General features: G+C 45.2%; 2 protein-coding genes across 4 annotated transcripts; both read left to right on the top strand.

The window, feature by feature from the left end:
- Positions 1-62: 62 nt before the first annotated feature.
- On the top strand, positions 63-3,555 carry VHL (von Hippel-Lindau tumor suppressor). Of its 2 annotated transcripts, none has more exons than XM_050979191.1 (3): positions 63-641; positions 1,036-1,146; positions 1,436-1,581. In XM_050979191.1, the coding sequence occupies exons 1-3, from the start codon at positions 281-283 to the stop codon at positions 1,483-1,485; spliced, it is 522 nt and encodes a 173-aa protein (XP_050835148.1). In that variant the 5' UTR covers positions 63-280; the 3' UTR covers positions 1,486-1,581. The 2 variants fall into 2 exon arrangements, with proteins under 2 accessions (XP_050835148.1, XP_030083889.2); XM_030228029.2 differs by having other exon boundaries at positions 120-641; positions 1,518-3,555.
- Positions 3,556-4,764: 1,209 nt separating this feature from the next.
- On the top strand, positions 4,765-19,707 carry IRAK2 (interleukin 1 receptor associated kinase 2). Of its 2 annotated transcripts, none has more exons than XM_030228028.2 (13): positions 4,765-5,702; positions 7,067-7,246; positions 9,961-10,125; positions 10,833-10,945; positions 12,369-12,539; positions 12,978-13,042; positions 13,476-13,590; positions 13,868-13,977; positions 14,353-14,548; positions 15,227-15,289; positions 16,320-16,520; positions 16,686-17,202; positions 17,478-19,707. In XM_030228028.2, the coding sequence occupies exons 1-13, from the start codon at positions 5,504-5,506 to the stop codon at positions 17,594-17,596; spliced, it is 2,214 nt and encodes a 737-aa protein (XP_030083888.1). In that variant the 5' UTR covers positions 4,765-5,503; the 3' UTR covers positions 17,597-19,707. The 2 variants fall into 2 exon arrangements, with proteins under 2 accessions (XP_030083888.1, XP_030083887.1); XM_030228027.2 differs by having other exon boundaries at positions 4,767-5,702; positions 12,345-12,539.
- The last annotated feature ends 314 nt before the right edge of the window (positions 19,708-20,021 follow it).

Genomic DNA, 20,021 nt, shown 5'->3' with positions numbered 1-20,021 from the left:
GTTTTCATGTGTGTGAGAAAGATAATATAGTGTTTGTGAATCTACAGCTGAAGGATAAAGGAATCTTTTGGCACCCTGAGATCAGAAGAGGAAGGAACTGGCGGCTTAACTGTTACTGGCTGAGGAAGAATTGGTTTGTGGCAGCCCTGGTGAGCCCAGTGCCTTAGTCTCAAGAGCTGTGAACTGAGGCTGCTGGGCGATAAGATGACAAAGAGCTGACAGCTTTCACTGACGACTCGTGTGCCAAGCGCCCGTTGCTGTTTTCGGTCTATTTGTTAAAATGAGGGTTTGGCGGCTCCGTGCGCCGGCTCCCTCACGGCAGGCCCCGCCCCTCGCACCGGCTCCGCCCCACGGCAGGCTCCGCCCCGGCCCTGCAGCGCATGCGCCGAGGGCGGTTCCTGTGGGGACGCCTGCGTGCGGCGGGGCCGGGGCCGCGATGTCGCCGCCAGGCCCGGGGCTGCCGGGGGGCGCTGGGCCCGGGTCTGTGCTGCGCTCGGTCAACACGCGGGAGCTCTCCGAGGTCGTGTTCAACAACCACAGCCCCCGATGTGTGCTGCCTGTCTGGCTGGACTTCGAGGGCCGGCCGCGCTCCTACCCGGTGCTGCAGCCGCGCAGCGGGCGCGTCATGCGCAGCTACCGGGGTGGGTACGGCAGGACGGCACGGGCTTGGGCCTCGCGGGGCTCGGGGGGCTGAGCTGGTGGCGGTGGAATTTACCCTTTTGCCGTCCCCCCCACCCCCTTTTTCCTTTCTCTTCCCTTTTTCCTTCTTCCACTCTTAAGTTTCCCTTCCTTTTCCCTTTTTCTCCATTTCCTTTGCTCTTCTTTCTTTTCCTTTTTCCTTTTCCTTTTCTTTTTTTTCTCTCCTTTTCCCCTTTTCCTTTCCCCTCCCCATTCATACCAGCGAGTGGGGCCGTGGTAGTGCCCTGTGCACACAGGGCTAAGCTGGAGAGCTTGGTCCCTTGCAAGTAGATGCCCCTCAGAGGCGCTCATTACAAAGTTCTGTAATTGGTGCATTCCCACCTTGTTCCCTGCCAGGGCACCTCTGGCTGTTCCGGGATGCAGGGACCAATGACGGGCTGCTCGTCAACCAGCAGGAGCTGTTTGTGGCAGCCCCCAATGTGACCAAAGCTGACATCACACTGCCAGGTAAGGGACAGGACTACACATGCTCTAGGGAATTCTGATCTTAGTCTCTCTGGACCTGTTAGGATTAGTGAGAAATCAGATCCTCGTGAAATTAGACCTGCTCAGACACTGGAAGAGGTCGTGAGGGGTTGTAGGTAGAGCTGTTGGATGGAGCTAGTGGCAGAGCTCTCCTTTCAAGGGGTCTTTGAGGGGTTTCTGTAGGTGCCTCATGGCAGAACCACATCTGTCTCGTGTCGGAGAGCCCAGCCTGTGGTGGGTCACTGTTGCAGGCTGTGCTCTGCGTTCACAGGCTCCGAGCAGCGTTGTTGGCATTGGAGCAGCAGCTGCAGGCCCTCGTGACAAGGCTGTGTTGTGCTTGTGTCTGACTGCAGTGTTCACCCTGAAGGAGAGGTGTCTGCAGGTTGTGCGCAGTCTGGTCAGCCCCATGGACTACAGGAAACTGGACATTGTTCAGTCGTTATACGAAGAGCTGGAGGATCATCCTGACATTTGGAAGGATCTGCGGCGGCTTTCTCTGGAGAAGAATGAAGCACTGAGGAACTAAATTGTGGAATAACAGGATTACTCACTTCAGGCTCCTCGTTACAAACCAGAGTCTGACCAGTGAGAATCGCCAGGACACACACCAGCTGATGCCTCCGTTTAACGTTTTGAAACATAAACTCAGTAACTTTGGTGACAGTCAAATCCCAAAGACTGAACAGCACTGGGAGGCATGCTGGGTTCTGATGGTTCAGTTCATTTCTTCATTACAGGTATTGCAAACTGTAGGGTAAGATCAGGGCAGCTAAATAGAAAGTATTAATACAAAGTAACTTTCATTGTATTAGAAAGCAAATTACACCAAGGATTAATTTAGACCAGACTAATGGTTGTAAGTGTCATGGGGTTTGTTTGAGTAATTTGTTTTGATGGAATTTCCCTTTCACATGTTGCCTCAACGTGCCTGTGGATCACAGAGCATGAGGGGTTTGTACGTGAGGTTTGTTTTCCAGCAGTGCCTGAGGGTCTGACAAACGTTACATTGGTGGAAAGATGATGTGTAAATGCTTGCAGGTTATTCTGCCTCTTACCTTTCCACGTACAAAGCCATGTCCTATCTGCTCTAGGTCTGACATGTTTTTACTGTCATCATACCTCAAATGCCTTATTTGCCTTTGTCATAGGATTCTTGCCTGGCTGATCTCAGCCACATAGACCAGACCTTCGTTTTGGAACACCCTTGTCCCCCACAGCTGCTTCCCCAGCAGCCTGTACAGGGTTCACGGGAGGTAGATGCTTTAAGTTCTGTCTTTTCCCCTCACAGTGCTGTAGTCCAGGTCATAGTAGGAGGCCTTTTCAGGGTGCGTGGGCCTCTCGAGCTGCTTGTGTCTTCTCAGGACCAATGGGAGCTGTATTGGCTCACACAGCCAGCTCACAAACAGGGCCATGCTTACAGGCAGGCTGGAGAAGGAGAGATGATATTTCTTTGCCTGTATTCTGTTCCCCACATCTCAGTGGAATGTGCTCTGGTGTAAACACAGAGTTCAAGGCAGCGAAGTTTAGTGTTACATGAACTGTCTGTGGTGCAGCTCAGGTTAGAAGTAATTTGGTTGGAGATTAATTACAGCAGGTTATTTCTGTGAATATGTTTCCCTCCAGTTGTACATTTTGAGTGTAGCTGTGAAACCGAGAATCTCAATGTGTTTTGTAAGTATGGAATGTTTCCCTATTTGTAAACTTGTTTTCTCTTACATATTTGAAGAAATTGGTCTTTGACATAAAAATGAAAATGCAGGCTAGCTTTCTGACTGTAATTCTGTCAGGTAAGTCCCCAGTGCCTCTGTTTGTATTCTGTTCATACAGATACTGATGATACTCTGACAGTTGCTGTGGTTGAGCAGTAAACACACTTTGGACTGTACAGCCAGCCCAGCCTGCTGCTGCAGGGCTGTGTTGTGGCTCTCATGAATTCTCAGCACAGCTTCAGGCAGCGTCTGGGCAGGAATGGGGCTGCTGTCGAGTTCTGCTCTTAGCACCTCTCACATTTCTCTGAGGGGAAACTGAGCCCTGTGGGGCTCTGGAGCAGACTTGGGTCAGTGCTGCAGGGAGCCTGAGGGTCAGAGAGTGCTGTTCCCTGCTCCTGACTATAGGTGAGAGGAGGTTCCCCCCTGCTGTTTGTGGGGCTGTGCACTGCAGTTAGCATTGTAGCTCTGCCAGACCCTGGCAGAAACCTGACCTGCTTGGCTGCAGATTTTCCTGTAACCTAGTTGGTATTAGGTGATGGGTTTTACAGTCTGCACATGGCACACACCTTCTGGGTATTTCTGAGTTGTGCGGGGTCTGTGATTTCTTGTATTTCTTATTAGAGTGTATTTTTCTGTTCTGGAGTGCTCCTTTGGATCAGAATAAAAGATTGGAGAAACCCCAGCCACCTTTAACCCATGAACCTTGGGAAATGCAGTCTCCTAGCTGTAACTCAGAGGGGTTAGTAATGAGTGAAAGCTGTCATTTACTTGTGGCAGCTGCGTTAGCCCTGGGTGCTTTCAGTCGCTCCAGCAAGGCCTCGATGGCCACCCCGGGAGCAGCAGTGAGAGCCGGCCGGGCCAGCCCAGGGAGCACCGACCCTGCTGTGCGGGAGGCGGCTGAACGGGAGAAACCCTGGGGAAATAAATGCTGCTGACACTGCAGCATCCGGGGCTCGGGCAGGGCACACAGCAGGGCAGAGTCCTGCCCACAGCACGTCGGAAAGGGAAGGTCTAAGAGCAGGGACATACAGCATTGTTCCAGTCTCTATTCAGTCGATTTCAGTTCCCCAGGAAGACCCTGCATTACTCGTGACATTGAGAGCAGAACTGAAGCCATACACGCGGTTGGATGTGGTCTTTCCCCTTGTTTCCAGCCGAGGCAAATAGTTCAAATGGTTTCACAAGTTTTTCCACTACCTAAGGGGAAGAAGCATTTTCTTCCTACTTTTATGTAGCTCTTTGCAACACAATTTCAGTCTCATCTTACATCACTTTCAAAGATGTTCAGTCATGAAAGCATTTAGGTGTGTGTCAGAGGGACAGTAAGCAGGGGAAAGGGAGGGGAAAACCCTAAATGCAACTATTATTGTTGAACTGGTACTACTGATAAAACAGCTTATCCCAAGGCAGTCTTTAAGTTGTCATATTTTAAATACACTTTTGGTAGTTTTGTTTATTTTTTCCCATTCATTGATCTTACAGCTACAATGATACGCATTTTTCAGTTTTTCATTGTCACAGCAGAGCTCAGAAGTTCATGATTTCTGAGGCCTGGAGTGTAGAAAACTGCAAAAGTTTGAAAGTTTGAAAACAGGAGTTAACTGTACTGTAGCATATATGCAGAATACAAAGAAACTGAATTAAAAGCTGTCAAAACTTACGGCACTTCTTTCAATTCATACAAATTTAAACCTAGGGCAAAGTATGAACAAGACAAGAAGATGGATGGTTACACTTACATATCTGCTGGCACTCTCTGGCAGCAGTAATATGGCAGGAAGGCTCTCCTTTTCCCCAGAAGTATTAGTAATATTTATATTGGCAAATTAATTAATTATACGTTTTTAGCAAAATCAGGTTAAACAAAAAAAAAATAATCAGAAAATGTTATTGACTTTAAGAACATATTTTAAACCTAACCCTTGACAAGCAAGACCGGGCCCTGTAACTGCTTCTGATGTTCTTTAGTTCTCACTCGCTGCATATCGTACCGTGCCACGTACTGTAAGGCGTGATCTCCGGAGTGCTGCCGTGATGGCGAGCCCCGGCCGGAGGATCCCTGCGTGGCACCGCCTGGCGGCTTTGCAGCTTCTCTGGCCGTGCCTGTTCCTCTCCCAGGCACTGTGGGATGCCTGTCTCGCTGCCCAGCGGAACGGCCCAGCACGCTGCTGTGTTTACAGCCGCTCTCCAGGGCCACCCAGGCTCCCGGAGCAGCCGCGGGCGGAGCGCTGGGGGACGCGGCTCTGCCGGGCTCCGCTCCGGACCGGCGCACATCCCGCTGGGCCGAGCCGCCGGCTGTGCGCAACGCCCGGGAAAACGTCTCTCGCTTCCGGCACGTGGAACTCGTAATTAGGCAACCGGGCTGGAGCAATGACCAGTCCTGGAAAGGAAAATCTGATTTGCATCTGGGGCCGGGGCCTGACGTCAGCCGGAGCAGGAAGCAGCGCTCGGAGCCTGCCGGCGATCGCTGGCAGGGTCGCGGGCTCTTTCCGCGGCAGCGACCCCGCCTGCCAGGCTGGGACAGGCTGTGAGGGCAGCCCCCGGAGAAGAGAAGTCTCTGGGGGAACAGAGGAGAGGCCGGAGAGCTGCCCGTGCCGCGGTCCGTGCCCGGCGCGCAGCATGCGCTGCTGATGGCCGCGGCGGGGACCAAGGGCTGTCCGGACCGGGACCGGGACCGGGACCGCGCGGCCATGGCCCTGCAGCAGCCACCCCTCGCCCCCAGGGCGGGCCCGGCCCCGGTGCTCTACATCCACAGCATGCCCGCCTGGGTGCTGGAGGACTTCTGCCAGAAGATGGACTGCCTGAGCGACTACGACTGGATGCGATTCGGTGAGGGGGCATGGCGCAGGTGGGGTGGCGCTCCCCGAGCCGGTGGCACCGGGACAGCAGCGCCTTTGGGACGTGCTGGAAGGCGCGGACTTGGCGCTGTCCCCCGCGCTCGGCAGGGCACATCCAGTAAACAGGGAAATCCCGGTCACCAGTCTGGTTTTGCTTTTCAAACACAATTGGAATGCCAGACTTCTGTGGCTCCTTGGCTTTTCCTGGGCAGCCAGGCTCCTTCCCCTCACTCTCCGCAATCTTTCGCACTTCCCTCTCCACTCACACTGTATCTCCTGCCACTTCTCACTCCTGTTTCCACAGCGTCCCTCACATCTGCTCAGATGTTCTGTTTTTTAATTTCCTCCTTCATGTATACTCCCTTATACTTTGTGCCCCTGTTTCTCTCGGTCCTGGCTGTGTACAGTCAGTAAATAAAGAAAATATAGTCCCTGAGTTATTTACTCTTTTTTCTGAATCCCCGTGCATTCAATTCTAAGCTGAATCTATTCTTAGTACCTGCTTTCCTTTATTTGACATAACATCCCTAACTGAGTGCTGAATAAGGTCTTACCCCAGTTAAACTTCCTGATGTAGGGTGGGATTCATCTCCACTACCTTCAGATGTATAAAGCTGTATTTCTGATGTCCTTCCAAAGCCAGCTGTGGTGAGCACTCAGGGATCTTTGTCTGCACACGAGCACCCGAGCCCCTAGCCATTTCCCTTCAGGCACAGCCCCCTGAGACTCCAGCTCTGGGGCTGTGTCTAGGGTGGAGCTGGGGACTCACAAGGGGAGGTGGGTTTCTATGGGTAAGTGAGCTGGGAACAATACAGTGGGGTGACAGGCATGGTCAGGAATTGGGACACATTGTGTAGGGTCAGCTTTGGCACAGGATCTAACAATAGCTGCATTTCCCTGGTAGCTTTATCGGAGTGTAACTAACACCCAGGTGATTCAGTTATTGCTTGGCTCGCCACAGCACAGGGATTTAGGAATGCAAGTGGGAGTGCAGCCACTCCACTGACTGCTGTCACCTGTTTTGGGAGAATCATCCCAGGAATTTAATCTAACCTTACTTTGGTACAAAGTATTGAGGAGAAAGATTACAGGGAAAATATGCTGAAAATTATGAGTGGGTCTTCAAGTGTCTCTGATAGAACAAAATTTTTTCCAGAATAGTTGAAGGAAGAAAAAGGAAATCTTACTTTAGGAACAGAAATTTCTTCATGTCCACATAGGTAATTTATTGTGATCCTTTCTTTTAAAGATATACAAATGCAAAAGCAAACTGTGTCTCACACCTTAGCATGTCCTGCTTGCCCTTGCCTGTTTTTTTCTAATATTTAAACAGAAATATCCATTCTCTCCCACCAGCCTCCTATGTGATCACCGATCAAACAGAGCTACGGAAAATCAAGTGCATGGAGAAGACAGGGATCAGCATCACAAGGGAGCTCATGTGGTGGTGGGGAGTGAGGCTGGCGACAGTGCAGCAGCTCCTGGACCTGCTGCAAGGGCTGCAGCTTTACCGAGCGGCTCAGGTCATCCTGGACTGTGAGTAGCTGCCCCTTCCTCCCATGGCTCTGTGCTGCTTCTCACAGCACCCAGGCCCCCCTAGGACATCTTAGTTGCTAGCTGAAGAAGCTTTTTGTTAGAAGTCACATCCTGTGTCAAGTTCTAAAATGTCTCCACTGATTGTGATTCTCAGCTTACTCGAGTAAAATTGGTGGTGTGAGGGAAGAGGTGACACAGGTGGACTCAAGGGTCCCTGCAGCTCATCACCCCATCTTCGTGGTGCCCATCTTGGACCCTTCAAGAAGTGCCAGGAATATGGGCTGTGGCCAAACCAGGGGTGGTGCTTTTATGCATCAGACAGGATTTCAGAACACAGAGGCTGCACAAAGGGTCCCTGCCCTTCAGGCCTGGTCCTGTGGCACTGGATCACAACCTGAGAGATGGCACGTTGTGGCCCCTGCCAGGATTGCTTCCAGTCCAAGAGCAGGTTCCAGTGTTGGCCCTGAAACACAGACACAGCGCAGACGAAACCAATCACCATCCCTGCAGGGAAACACTCGCCATCCCTCTCTGGGTCTGGTTTGCTCCCTGTGGTGTGTCAGTATGGCCTTTGCTTGCACAATTTGCACCTGGCATAGGTACAACAGGGCATTACCTGCTTTCCCTTATGCTGCTGTCAGTTACTACTTTTTTTTTTCTTTAGCTTTTTTCTGTGTCTGAATATGCTTATTCAGGTGATCCCTCTTGGGCAGATACAGAGGATACAGAGGTTGCTTGTTCTGGTTGGGCACTTCAGAAAACTAGGTGGTCCTTACATCACCATAGTTCAATTCATTCCTACTTAAAGGAATCAGACACAGCACAAATGGAGATCTTTTGCTGGCAGATTACTTCCCAAAGAATTCTACATCCATTCAACAGTTTTTTGTGCTCTCTAGTCCCACTTCTGAATGTCCATAATGATGTTTTCTGTGTCAGTTTCTTAGCTGCAGTGCTGCCCTGTTTGTCTGACATGCAGGAAGTTGCAAAAAGTAATGAAAAACCCTGAAAAGTAGGTTGAATAAGGGAAGTGATGCTAAGTTCTGAGACTTCTAGGTTAAACCATGTGAGGAAAAAAACAGAATCCAGGGACTTGCCTGCAGAAGGAAGGGAATGTCAGGTTTGACTAAAGGCCTGCAGACTGTTTGACTGCTAGTCTTAAAACCCTGTAAAATTTGGGATTTCATAGCATTCTAGCACAGTAACAAAAATACCTGAGTGTTCTAATTTTCAGACCTGGTTTCATTCAGAGCTGAATTCATAGGTGTCATTGAAGAACAGATAGAAACCTCAAAGAGAGCATGCCCATTTCTGCCATTGTGGCTCTTCATGTCCTGCTGTTCTTCAGCCTCAGTGCCTGAACGTGCCACGGCTTGGCTTCTCTCCCACAGTTCACTGGCTCATGGTTCATACCAGTAGCCAGATTACACAAGTAACACCAGGCTTCCTGCTTGTTCCATGTACTCCCTGGCCTTTGTACGAGTAAAACAAGAACACAAAGCTGTTGTCTGACTTCAGGTGCAAACAGAGGCCTGGCACATTTGATTCTGAGATCACCAAAGCTCTTAGAACATCAGGATAAGAACCACCATGTAATAATACTTCGGCTTATGTTTTTTCTGTATAATGTATAAAACTTTAATTTGGATTTTTAAGAAAATGTTAAATGTATTGCTGATAAAAGGTGCCATATAAGGGTTTAAAACTACAACCAGGAAAATGTTATCAGGGAGTAGAAAGCCCTTATATCACCCCTAGTGCACACTGGGCATTTTCAGGCTTCTTTTCAACCTCAGTTTTAAGAGCATTTTAAGAAATAAGAATTCACTTGCTTTGGAGATTTTGACAACCTCATATATCACAGCATCTTGAACTTTTGTACTGCATTTCTTCCCATCCTCACTGTAGCCTAATCTCATCTGAAAAATCTCACCTCAGGTGTATGTAGTTTTAAGTTCCTGTACGCTGTATCTTTGCACTTCTTTTGATCAGACTTCAAATTGCTTTTTCAGGCCTGACTCTGAGGTTTTGCCAAGCTGTGTACAGCACAGGATCTGTTAGAGCCGTATTGAATGAATAATTCATCCTTTAAACTTTCCTTATATATCAATCAGTTTTGAGCTTTGATCATTTTTTGTTTTCCCTAGATTGTCTTTGGTTTGTTTCTTTCTGTTGCAAAGTAAAAGTATGAATCTTTCTTGCAAATAGTCCTGTATATGAAAGTTTTTCCTGGGAATGAACCTAGTCATGCCACTAAAATCACACAATTGAAAATAGTCCTAAAATATTTAACTGTCTAAACCCAACACAATTCTGTCCATCTTTCCCTCAGTCCTATGACAACTGCAGAGAACTCAATGCCTTCCTTAGGCTGGGAGGTAGTTGTGATTTGAGATCATTACCTGAAGGATTCTATATAGAAAATGATAAACATATCAATATTGCTAATTTCTTCTTGTAAGAGACTCTGCATCTCTGGAATAGTCATTGCTGGTATTTATTTGAAGCAATTAGTTCCTGTTAATTTTAAGTAGACGTTAATGTCATGGGTATAGTCTCAATTTAAATACCATCTAAATTGCTTGAATGTTCATTTTAATGTTGATGTTAATTTGAAATCTGATGTCCTGATTAAGATTATTTTCTGGTCACTGATTAGAGTCAGACTGTATTTTCCCTGGTTATCCTTATCTTCCCTTTGCTCTGTTTTGAAGGGACATCAGCCTCTAATGTCACCAGCCCTGAGAAAGAAGAGCCAGAGCCAGGCAAACAGATGATATCCGTACCTCCCACAGAAGGCAAAAGGAGAGACAAAGAAAATGCCATAAGTCTGTTGCCATCCCCAGGCTCCTCACACCTGGGAGCAGTCCCATCAGGCAGTAAGTACAGTGCCGGATTCTGAATTTGCTCTGACATGAAATGACTGCATAGCCAAGGCTGCTGTGTGTTTGTGGTCAGGATAGTACAGTGAAGACACTGTTCTCCCATATGGCAACAGCTGGTTTGCTGTTTTCCTAGCACTGCTGTCTCCTGTTTATTGCTGACTTCAGCACACAGCCTCCTGGTCTCCTTCCTTTAGCCCCCTTGGCCTTGAGAGACGCTGGCTGTATCTGTCCTCTGGGATCTCATGATGATTCCCAGGTCTCTGAATGCCTCAGTCCCATCCCGGCTCCATACAAAGACTACACCAGTGCATGTGTGTCCTGCCCCATGTCCCTCTCTTCATGCACAGTAAGTCTAGACCAGCAGAGAGCCGGGCCAGGGTCAGCAGCCCCTCTGCTGGGAGAGGGAAGGGAGAACCCCAGCACATACTGGGGAGAGCATCTGCAACAGCACAGGCACAGGGAGCTTCATGTCCCCAGCCAGGGCTGGAGAGGGCTGCACAGTCACTCTGCAAACACGAGCCAGGAAGAGAGCTCCCTGTCTTCCCACAGAATTTCACAGTTTGACAGCTTGTCACAGATTATCTTTGGTCAGAAAGTTGAAAAAAAAATACCCCAGATCTTCCTAATTCTTAGACCTTTGTCGTTAGTCACAGGTGGTGGTATTACAAAACTAAGGTGTGTTTTCAATGCTGTTATCTCAGTTTCAGGTGTTGTTTCTGAAGGAGCCTTATACTCCCTCCCTGCTCCACCACCTCCCCCGAGAGACCTTTTGAATTCCCTACAGTCCAATCCTCCTGTTCTATCAAGTGTGAAGGTAAATCCCCTTAGTGCTTGCTGATTATAGAGGGGAAATTGCATTTATGACATTCTGTCTTTTTTCAGTTAAAATTTATCCCTCTACTTGTACAAAAATGTTGCTGTAGTGAAAATGTTGAGCTCAATACAAAGGGTTTGGACTAATGCTTCAGTTAGATTGCTTGTGGTTACTTCACTTTTTTTGCCAGTGAAGGACCAGTGAGGGAAAAATTAACAGTATTACTTCCTGCATAGCTCAGAAGGGATAGCATACCCACAAATAGCAACTGAGTTTGAAGGACTCTCACATGTAGATTTTACAGAGGACTTACATTTCTGGTGCAATCGCAGGACAGGACAGTATATACCACTGATTAGTCAGAACCACATACCTCTTTTAGTTTCATTGTATACTTAAAATGTGGTTTCTGCTCAAAACTGGGCTAGTATTGAATTTAGGTCATGTTGTTCAAAGCCTTGTGTAACAGACAACTGAAAATCTCCCAAGATAAAGGTTCCATCATGTCTCTGAGCCAGTGTTCAGCTGCTTAACCATCGCAGTGAGAAAAATTCTCCTCATGTTCCTAATGATTTCAGCATGAAGTCTCCTGTTCCTTCCTCCCCACAGTTCTCTTGTCTTTCATACAGTCTAACTAGATCTGTCCTGTCCCCAGAGTGTTTCCCAGAGCACACCTGTGAGCACACCTTAGTCCCATCATGGTGGTTCTTGGCCTGTTTTCTTTGGTTTATTTTGTCTGAGGCTTTAAACTTCCACAGTAACATGGTCCAGGACTACCAGCCAGGAGGGAAGACTGACTCAGAGTGCAAGTAGTTTCAGAGTTTCTTGAGAAGAAGTTAGTGCTGTATTTCCTCAAGTTGGGTGCACATTAACGTTGTGAAAGCTGCATGATTAGGCTCCAGTGGGACTGTAATTATAGTTGGTATTAGGACTTACCACACTGGAAGCACCAAATTATTGTGCAACTGACACCAGATGCTTCAAAAGTAGATATGAAGTTTACTAGAGCATAATTACATTACGAGGGACCCCACTTTTTCATCCAACTGTTTCTTAATATGTAACCTAACTATAAAGATTAAGATCTTTTGTAAATCAGACTAACGTCACTTCACATAAATATATGGACTTTTAAACAAAACTAAGCCTGTTTCCTGGGAAAGGTGGAACTGCAGATTGGTAACTGATTTCACTTCTACTGTGTAAAAGTTTTACATCATCCCAACACATCAATACAGGAGTTACCTACCCCTAAGGAGTGATTGCATAGTACCTTTCACAGTTTCATTCAGCTATCACAATGATTGCTTAAAACATGGGAAGGAAAATATGACACTGAAAGAGGGAAAAAGCATATCAATTATCATGAGATAAACTTGTTTCTTCTACAAATGTGTAGCCCTGCAGCTCTTCTACTCCTCAGCAGGAGACGATGGCTGATCTCCCTAGCGGGAGTCTCCTGTGGACCCAGAGGGAAATTGCTAATGCTACCGACAGTTTCAGTGACAAGAACAGAATCTGTGAAGGTACTTTTGCAGATGTCTACAAAGGTCAGAGGAACAACATGGTGTTTGTCATCAAAAGACTCAAAGAGGCAAGTACTGCACCTTTTTGTAGAAGAGGGTGTGTTATTAGCATGACTTCCCCATTAGCAGATGTTGTTTAATATTGTGTGGGAAGGAGCCAGAATAACTACACAAGAGGAGAGGTAAAAATGAAATTATGTAAATAATTAAAGCTAAATTCAGAAAACACACTTTGATGAATACTTCACTCATGTGAGTAGTTCCATTAACTCTGTAGATAGGAGTAGCCGGCAGTATAGCTGCCCTCATTGGATAATTGGATCGGGGGTGTCTTTACACTAGTTTTTGTTCTGATTGCCAATGAATTGTTGCCTTTGACTTAATGTTGCCAACAGGTACTTGCCTGTTTCCTGCACTAGCTTGCCATCTAGAGACTACCAGATCTGTATAAATGCAAAGTCCTAGTAATTTCTAATGACATTCTCTTGTGTGTTTTCATTTTTCAGCTGGAGTGCACAAGCCCAGATTCCACCCAGAGGTTCTTTCATACAGAAGTGCAGATTTGCTTTCGGTGAGTTGTTGGCTTTCAGAGGCAGAGATGCATGTCCTGCTCGTGGTCTGGTGCTGGGTGTTCCATCAACACTGGGGCGTCTGCTGCAGGCACTGTTCTGGGCTGGGACAAGCGGTCTGGCGCTGCCTGTGTGGGAGCCCTGGGCGAGCAGCACAGTGCCCGGGGCTACTGCTGGTCCTGGCTGAGCTGGCACAGCCTTGGGGTGGGGAGGACACAGTGCCTACCTTGTACCCCTGCTGCAATTTGATGGGCTCTTGCTCAGTCAGCCTCCTGCTGTCTCCTGCCCAGGACTGTGTTGTGCCTCCAGCTGTGCTTCCAGCTGCAGCACACCATTCCAGTTGCCTTGAATTTAGGAACTTACTCCAGCTCAGGAATGTATTTTTCTGCGTTGCTCTTACATGATTTGCAAATCACTGCTGATCTGTGCCTGCAGGTGTTGTCACATAAACATTCTGCAGCTGCTGGGGTTCTCAGTGGAAACTGGATCACACTGTCTGATTTATCCGTACTTGCCCAATGGCTCCCTGCAAAACAAGCTTCAGTGCCACGTAAGTAATAATCTGGGTCTGCCACCTACTTGTTATTGCAAGTCCTCTCCTGGAATTCCAGGAAAAACAATTGCATCTCTTTGATTTCTGAGAAACAGACGGGAAAAAAAAGGTGCCCTGTGCCCTGGCTGCAAGCACCAGAAAGGCAGCAGCTCTTCTCCTGGAGTTTTGCCTGGAGTTTGACTGGGACTCAGCTAAGCCTTTGGTTTTCTAAACTACCCATGTCTAACAGTGTTTTATTCCATTAATTAGCAGTTTTTTCCTCCTTTCCTTGCAGGACGATTCTGCTCCACTAACCTGGGAGATGCGAATTAGCATTTCTTTAGGAGTTGTCAGAGCAGTGGAGTATTTGCATAATTTTGGAATTCTTCATGGGAATATCAAGAGGTGAGTACTTTGACATATCAGCACTTCCTTGGTCACCTGGTAATTTAAGGATTTCTTTAACAATTATGGCTAAAGTTTATACAATTTGGAAATCCATTTGCAGTATTTTTTGCTGTCCCTTGTTCTGTAGGGCCTTTACCATTTTTTGTTTACCCTGTCTCTCTTTCCTAAATGATGGCTGTAAATTATTTTGAATTTTTGGGTGCCTTTTTTTACCCCTTCTTGCTTTCTAACATTCTTAATCCTTTCAGTACTATGCAATAGGCCAAATGCTAGACACTTTCAGTGCTAAGTTTAAAAGTATAAAACTAATTCTTTGCCTCAAGATAAAATAATGATTTGACCAATATTGTTATTTGTCTGTCATTATTGCAGCTCAAATGTCTTGTTGGATGAAAACTTTACACCAAAGCTTGGGCATTCTGGACTGCGGCTGCATTCTTCTGATAAAAAATCAGAATATGCCGTGATGAAAACCAAAGTCCTACAGGCTTCTCTTACTTACCTGCCAGAAGATTTTGTGAGACATGGGCAGTTAACAGAAAAAGTGGATATATTCAGCTGTGGTGTGGTATGTTGCCTTTTTTCCATGCTCTGGTTTATTTTTGATGCTTCTAGACAAGAAATTGAATGTGAGAGCAAGTACCTCATATGGTTGCTTTGCTGGCAATTTCATATTATAGTTGCTGGCTCTATATTGTGTTGAAATCCTAGTTTTAATTGTTCACACTCCAAATATATCTCAGTTTGTGGCAAAATGAGGTGAATCTTTCGAACAAGAGAAACAAAAGTGTTTTTTTATTGTAAATAAAGTATTACTGCTGATGGCTTAAAACAAACTAGATGCTCAAAATTCTTGCAAACTCACCACATGAACTTCTACAAACATTGCCCGTTCATTTGTAGTTTCAGCTAGAATAGTTGATAGTCTGTGATGTCACCCATCTCCAGGTATTTCCATTTAAGTAGGAAGTTACTCTGTTCAGTATGATTTCTTATCTACATTTAGCATTATTTTCTTCTTATTCTTTGTTTCAGCAATATCTATTGAACTATAAAATCTGGGCTTGTCTCTGGAGGTAGATCTAAAGTCTCATAAAAGCCCTGAGCTGGCATTGTTAAGCCATCTGAAGTAAAAATATAATATCAGAATGCACTGAAAGTTCAATATTTCTTTAGTTAGAAACTTAATTTTAAAATTATAGTTCATTCTGAACAAATAATTTTATCTTTCAAATTCACTTTCTAGGTCTTAGCAGAGATACTGACTGGGATTAAGGCACTGGATGAAGACAGACACCCGATTTACCTGGTAAGAAAAAGCAGCAGTAATGAACACCAATACAAATGAATGGGGTTGCTGTCATAAAAATAATTTTAATTTTATTTAAATACAATTTGATATTTGCTGTCTGCTGTACATGTCCTGCAGAAGGGAAGTTTGGGAGCCATATCCTGGTTCTATTAATGTCAGTAGCCTGCCTGCCATTAGAACAGAAGCACAATGGATATTCCCATTTCATATACCCACTCATGGGTGCTGGCCTGAATTGCATTAGGAGAGACTGCAAAATAAATAAATATTTAAGAGACAAGGCTTTGTGCTGAAATGCTTCTGCATATTTTCTGTGTGCCAGGAGGAGGTGGTGTAACCACAGTGAGTGGGGAAACCTGGGTAGGCAGGAGCTGCAGAAGCTCATCATCATGTTTATCAGGCATTTGTCTTGTGCTCATGCCTGGAACTGATATCCTCACCAGTTTCCCAAGCTGATGTTAGAGCTACATGAACCACTTTCACAATCAATCAGAAGAGCCAAACTCACTGAATGCATTAAAACCATCTGTAGAAAGCAGCCTTCACCTGCATTCCTTCTGTGGCGTGTGCCCCCGATTGCTCGTCTGGCTGAAGCCTTGGAGGGGAGAACAGCAGTATTCCCACTATTTGCAAGCAATTCAGAAGTGTCCAGAGGGGTTCAGAAAATCAGAGATCCTACTTCCTGATTTCTTTAACATGTGTTATAAAGGCCTTTGTAAGAATGTTGCTCTACACAGTGCTGGCTCTTTTTCATTCCTATGTAAATGAGCACAAGCCAAGAAGAGCTTGCCCTGCTTTAGGGAATTTGACATTGGACGCATGCAGAGAAAGCCACTGGCCTTTTTTCTCTCCTGTGAGAACAAAATTTCAGTCAGTTGCATGAACAGAGATTATTAAAGGTCTGTAAACCAGGCATTGAGGAACACCAATGACAAATACACAGCAATACTGATTCTCAGAGATTCAGACAAAAATAAATGCTTGTGTTCGTTTTGCCTTCACTAATGCATCTCCTTCCTTTGAACAGAAAGATTTGATTGCCGATGAAATTCAAACAGCAAAAGAAAGCTCAGACCCCAAAGTAAAAAATTTGGAAAAACTGGCTGCCAAGGAAATCTGCTGCAAATACCTAGACAGAAAAGCCGGGCACTTGCTGGAAGAGGTGGCTGTTGATTTTGCATCAGCCATCTGCCTTTGCCTGAGAAAGAAGAATTCAAATATAGTAGAGGTAATATTTTAAATACATGGCCAAGATTTAAGTCTCCTTGTCATCAGGGTGTAAAACTACAACATTCATGTCTTGCTTATTTTGGTGAGTGTTGACATAGAAGAATATGTGTAAGCAGGGGTACAACAATTATTACACATTCACAGATTTGGTTGTTAAAAACAGGTACGTGAAATTATGGAAATGGCTGAAAACAAATTAAAAGAGCATTACATCTGTGGAAGCAGCACTTCTGGATTCTCCATGAACACTCCAGAAGAAACTGATGATGAGACAGCCAGTGTGAGCATGGATGTGCTTTCTGCAGTGGGGAATAAAGAGGAGAGCACCCAGGCAGCAATTGTGAGCAGTGGCAGCTCCTGCACACCTTCCGTGGGAGCTGTGCCACCCGACACCTATGGCATCTACATGTCACGGGTCCCTTGTGAATCAGATGAGTCCAGCAGTTTCATATGGAATCCTCCAGAAAAATCCACTGAGGAGTTACCTAGCCACAAGTGTACCAATTCAGAAAAAGCGGCAGGCTGTGATGACAGGATCACACAGGGAAAGCCTGCCCAGGGACTGCAGGAGAGAAGCCTGGCATGCGCCAGAGGCGATGGCATCCTGGAGATAGCAGCTGCTGCACAGGGCACCTGTCCACAGGGAAACACAGAGCTGGACTCTTCGTGTGCTCCACAAGGTATAAGTGCCCTCCTCTGACAATACTAGGGGCAAATTACTCTCTTCTCCAGAACTGCTTAGGTTCTATTTCCTTCTACTTCTACTTTTAAACAAATATCAGTAAAACTTTTCTCCTTGGTTATGAATTTACTAATAAATCTACAAAACATTTTGCAGTTTTCTATCAGATTTTTTCCTAAGCCAGTTTGTTGGTTGGTTGCTTGCTTGCTTTTTCTTAAATTTAAAATTGTCATCTATTTTTTCCTCAGTATTTGGGCTTTTTTTGTTTTTCAGCCTTAGCCAGAGAGACATCTTGGAAAATACAGATAAATGATCAAAAAAAGAAGCTCATGGAAAATATTTTGCTGTATGAAGAGGACAAGTTAAACAGTTCTGAACTATTTGAATCATAAATTGGATGGATTAATTAGCAGTGGCCAGCTCAGAAGAAGAAATAATGACTGTCTCCTCATTAGAAAGACGGTAAAGTGCACCTTTCACGTAAGATTAGCTAGCAGGTTTCGATCAGGAATGCTAGCCCTGACTGAAGGAAACAAGAAGTACCACATAGAGAAGCACAGAAAATACCTGTTCTATAGCAGATTAAAGCACAGTCAGTCCCACTCTGTACACAGAAATGCCGTCTGCCTTTTCATCTGCAGTGTGAAAAGGAATGGCAAACGCAAGTGCCATAATAATTTGTGATTGATTTGCAGTGTGTTTCAGGAATCATCTGTGGGTGTCATTAAACCACAGTCCCAGGAGTTGCAGAGCAAATGCTGACCAGTGGCAGGCAGCAATGCCCCGTGCTGTTTTCCCACTGCGCACAGCAGACAGGAATCCTCAGAGCTGCTGGGGAGGTTTGCCAGTTCTGTACTGTTCCCTACCATCTTAGTGCACACACCCAGAACCACTGCATTACCAGAGAGGGATCTTTATGCAAGTTCTCAGATTGTTGTACAGCTTCATCTGGGTTTGAACTGCACTGACCACAGGTGCAGCTAATTAACTTCAGCCACTTTCCTCTACTCTCTGAGCTTCCCTCCACATACACATGTGACACCACTTAAGTCCAACCTTTCAGTTCACTGTTGGGAGCTCTAAGAACATGTTTAATACTTCATAGGAGTATTTTTGGGAACTGTTTTTTTCTAAGTGTCCTTTACATGGAAATGTTTCTCATTGTGTTTCACATGGGAACTCTTGCATATTTTGAATTAGAGAAAAGATTTTAATTTAAAATAGCTTTGATTTTTTTATAGGACACTTGAGACATAATTTGTTGTATTTATTTTTGCAATGGGTAAAATATAAGCTAATAAGGGGACTTGTTGATGGTTCCACACTCACCAGGCATTCTCAGAGGAATCCTTGTGTGTTCCTTAGTTGCAGGAGCCCTAGGAGCCTTGGTTTCAGGCCCAGGGATCACATACAAAAGAAAAAACAGAAACTTTTATGCTGATGTATTTATGATCAAGTGAAAGCCCCCTTAAGAAAGTATCACTTTTGTTTTTATGATATTTATTATTTTTATTATTGCTAGCATATTCCACTTGTGTGCAGTCTAGGAAAAAACAGGTTTATGAGGGACCAAAAGAATTATCAGAGTGTGTAGCTCAGTTTACAGACAGGTGAGCTGCCTGGTGAGCATGTGGAACAGGACCTGATGTGCAGAAATGGCTGCAATTCACAGTGCAGTTCAGGGAACAAAAATAAAATTAATTATATGTAATTATTTTCAGTGGATTTGTATACTAGTATATATTCCTAGCTTTACACAAAGGCCTCACACCTTCTATTTTTGTACAGAAATATATACATACAATACTAGTTCATTGTATGTATTATTATGAGCAAGTAAAAGTATTTTAGCTAAAGACCTGAGTACTGGAGTTATCTACACATTTCTCAAGTTATTCTCTACACTAAAAACTGGTAAAATTCCTTAATTATAAGTGCCTTGGATACTGCCTTTGTATTTACTTTTTTTTTTTTTTTATTTTACCAGAATCAAACCAAGATAAGATTAGTACTGACATAAGAAACATTGTATACTCAGATTGGTCAATAACTACTTAATTCTACAGGAGATTTATCAAGATACTTTATGGCACTGAAAATGTAATATTGTTTTTCACTGGTATATTCTGGGAGAGCCGTGGTAAAATCTTTGTGTCTTCTCCAGAAAGGAATGCACATGGATATGCTGCTGAATGGGAAACCTGGGAGTTTTAAACTGAGAAATGTAGTTTGTGCACAGTTCTGTTTCAAGAAAGTGCTTTAGAGGTTTTGTTCTCCTGTAGTCACCAAATGGAATTGTTATTCTTCGTCTTGTACCCTGATAGTTTTAAAATATTCTGAGGTGATTTAGGTAGTCATTCAGATTACCTAAGTATTTAGTATGGCATATAGAAGACACTGTGTGGTCTTACATTAACACTGTTATGTAAATTGGCCGTTCATAAGCCAGTTTATGCATTACCATTTACTAATAGCTTTTTGAATAAAAAAACTCGAAAAATTCCTTTCTTTCTAGCCTGCTTTTTCATGATTTATGGCACAGAAAATATATCTCATTCCACCCTATTTGGACAAAAGAAGCTCACGGTCACTTTGCTCTCTGTAGTATTTATTAGTACAAACATATTTATTCAGTCTTCACTCAACGTCAGATAGCTGATTTTTTCCCTATCTGATGGCTCTGGAGAAGAATTTCGCCGTAAAATTAATTACAAAGGTTCCTGCGGTGCGGGCGGGCCGGGGCTGAGGGGAGCGGGCGCGGCGCCCTTCCCGCCCTTCCCGGCCCATCCAATCACCGCCGCCGCCGCCGCCCCGCCG

Source organism: Serinus canaria, chromosome 12 (assembly GCF_022539315.1).
Source record: "Serinus canaria isolate serCan28SL12 chromosome 12, serCan2020, whole genome shotgun sequence".
Classification (NCBI taxonomy): domain Eukaryota; kingdom Metazoa; phylum Chordata; class Aves; order Passeriformes; family Fringillidae; genus Serinus; species Serinus canaria.
The sequence above is the reverse complement of the archived record's forward strand: the minus strand, read 5'-3'. Positions and strand labels throughout refer to the sequence as shown.

What these genes read in the sequence shown, in the direction of transcription:
- IRAK2 (XM_030228027.2), top strand. Translation starts at nt 5,504, where the DNA reads ATGGCCGCGGCGGGGACCAAGGGCTGTCCGGACCGGGACCGGGACCGG. An exon ending in CTTCATGGGAATATCAAGAG is followed by an intron (nt 13,978 to 14,352) that starts GTGAGTACTTTG and finishes TCATTATTGCAG; the next exon opens with CTCAAATGTCTTGTTGGATG. An exon ending in ACAGACACCCGATTTACCTG is followed by an intron (nt 15,290 to 16,319) that starts GTAAGAAAAAGC and finishes TCCTTTGAACAG; the next exon opens with AAAGATTTGATTGCCGATGA.
- VHL (XM_030228029.2), top strand. Translation starts at nt 281, where the DNA reads ATGAGGGTTTGGCGGCTCCGTGCGCCGGCTCCCTCACGGCAGGCCCCG. An exon ending in CGTCATGCGCAGCTACCGGG is followed by an intron (nt 642 to 1,035) that starts GTGGGTACGGCA and finishes GTTCCCTGCCAG; the next exon opens with GGCACCTCTGGCTGTTCCGG. An exon ending in AGCTGACATCACACTGCCAG is followed by an intron (nt 1,147 to 1,517) that starts GTAAGGGACAGG and finishes GTCTGACTGCAG; the next exon opens with TGTTCACCCTGAAGGAGAGG.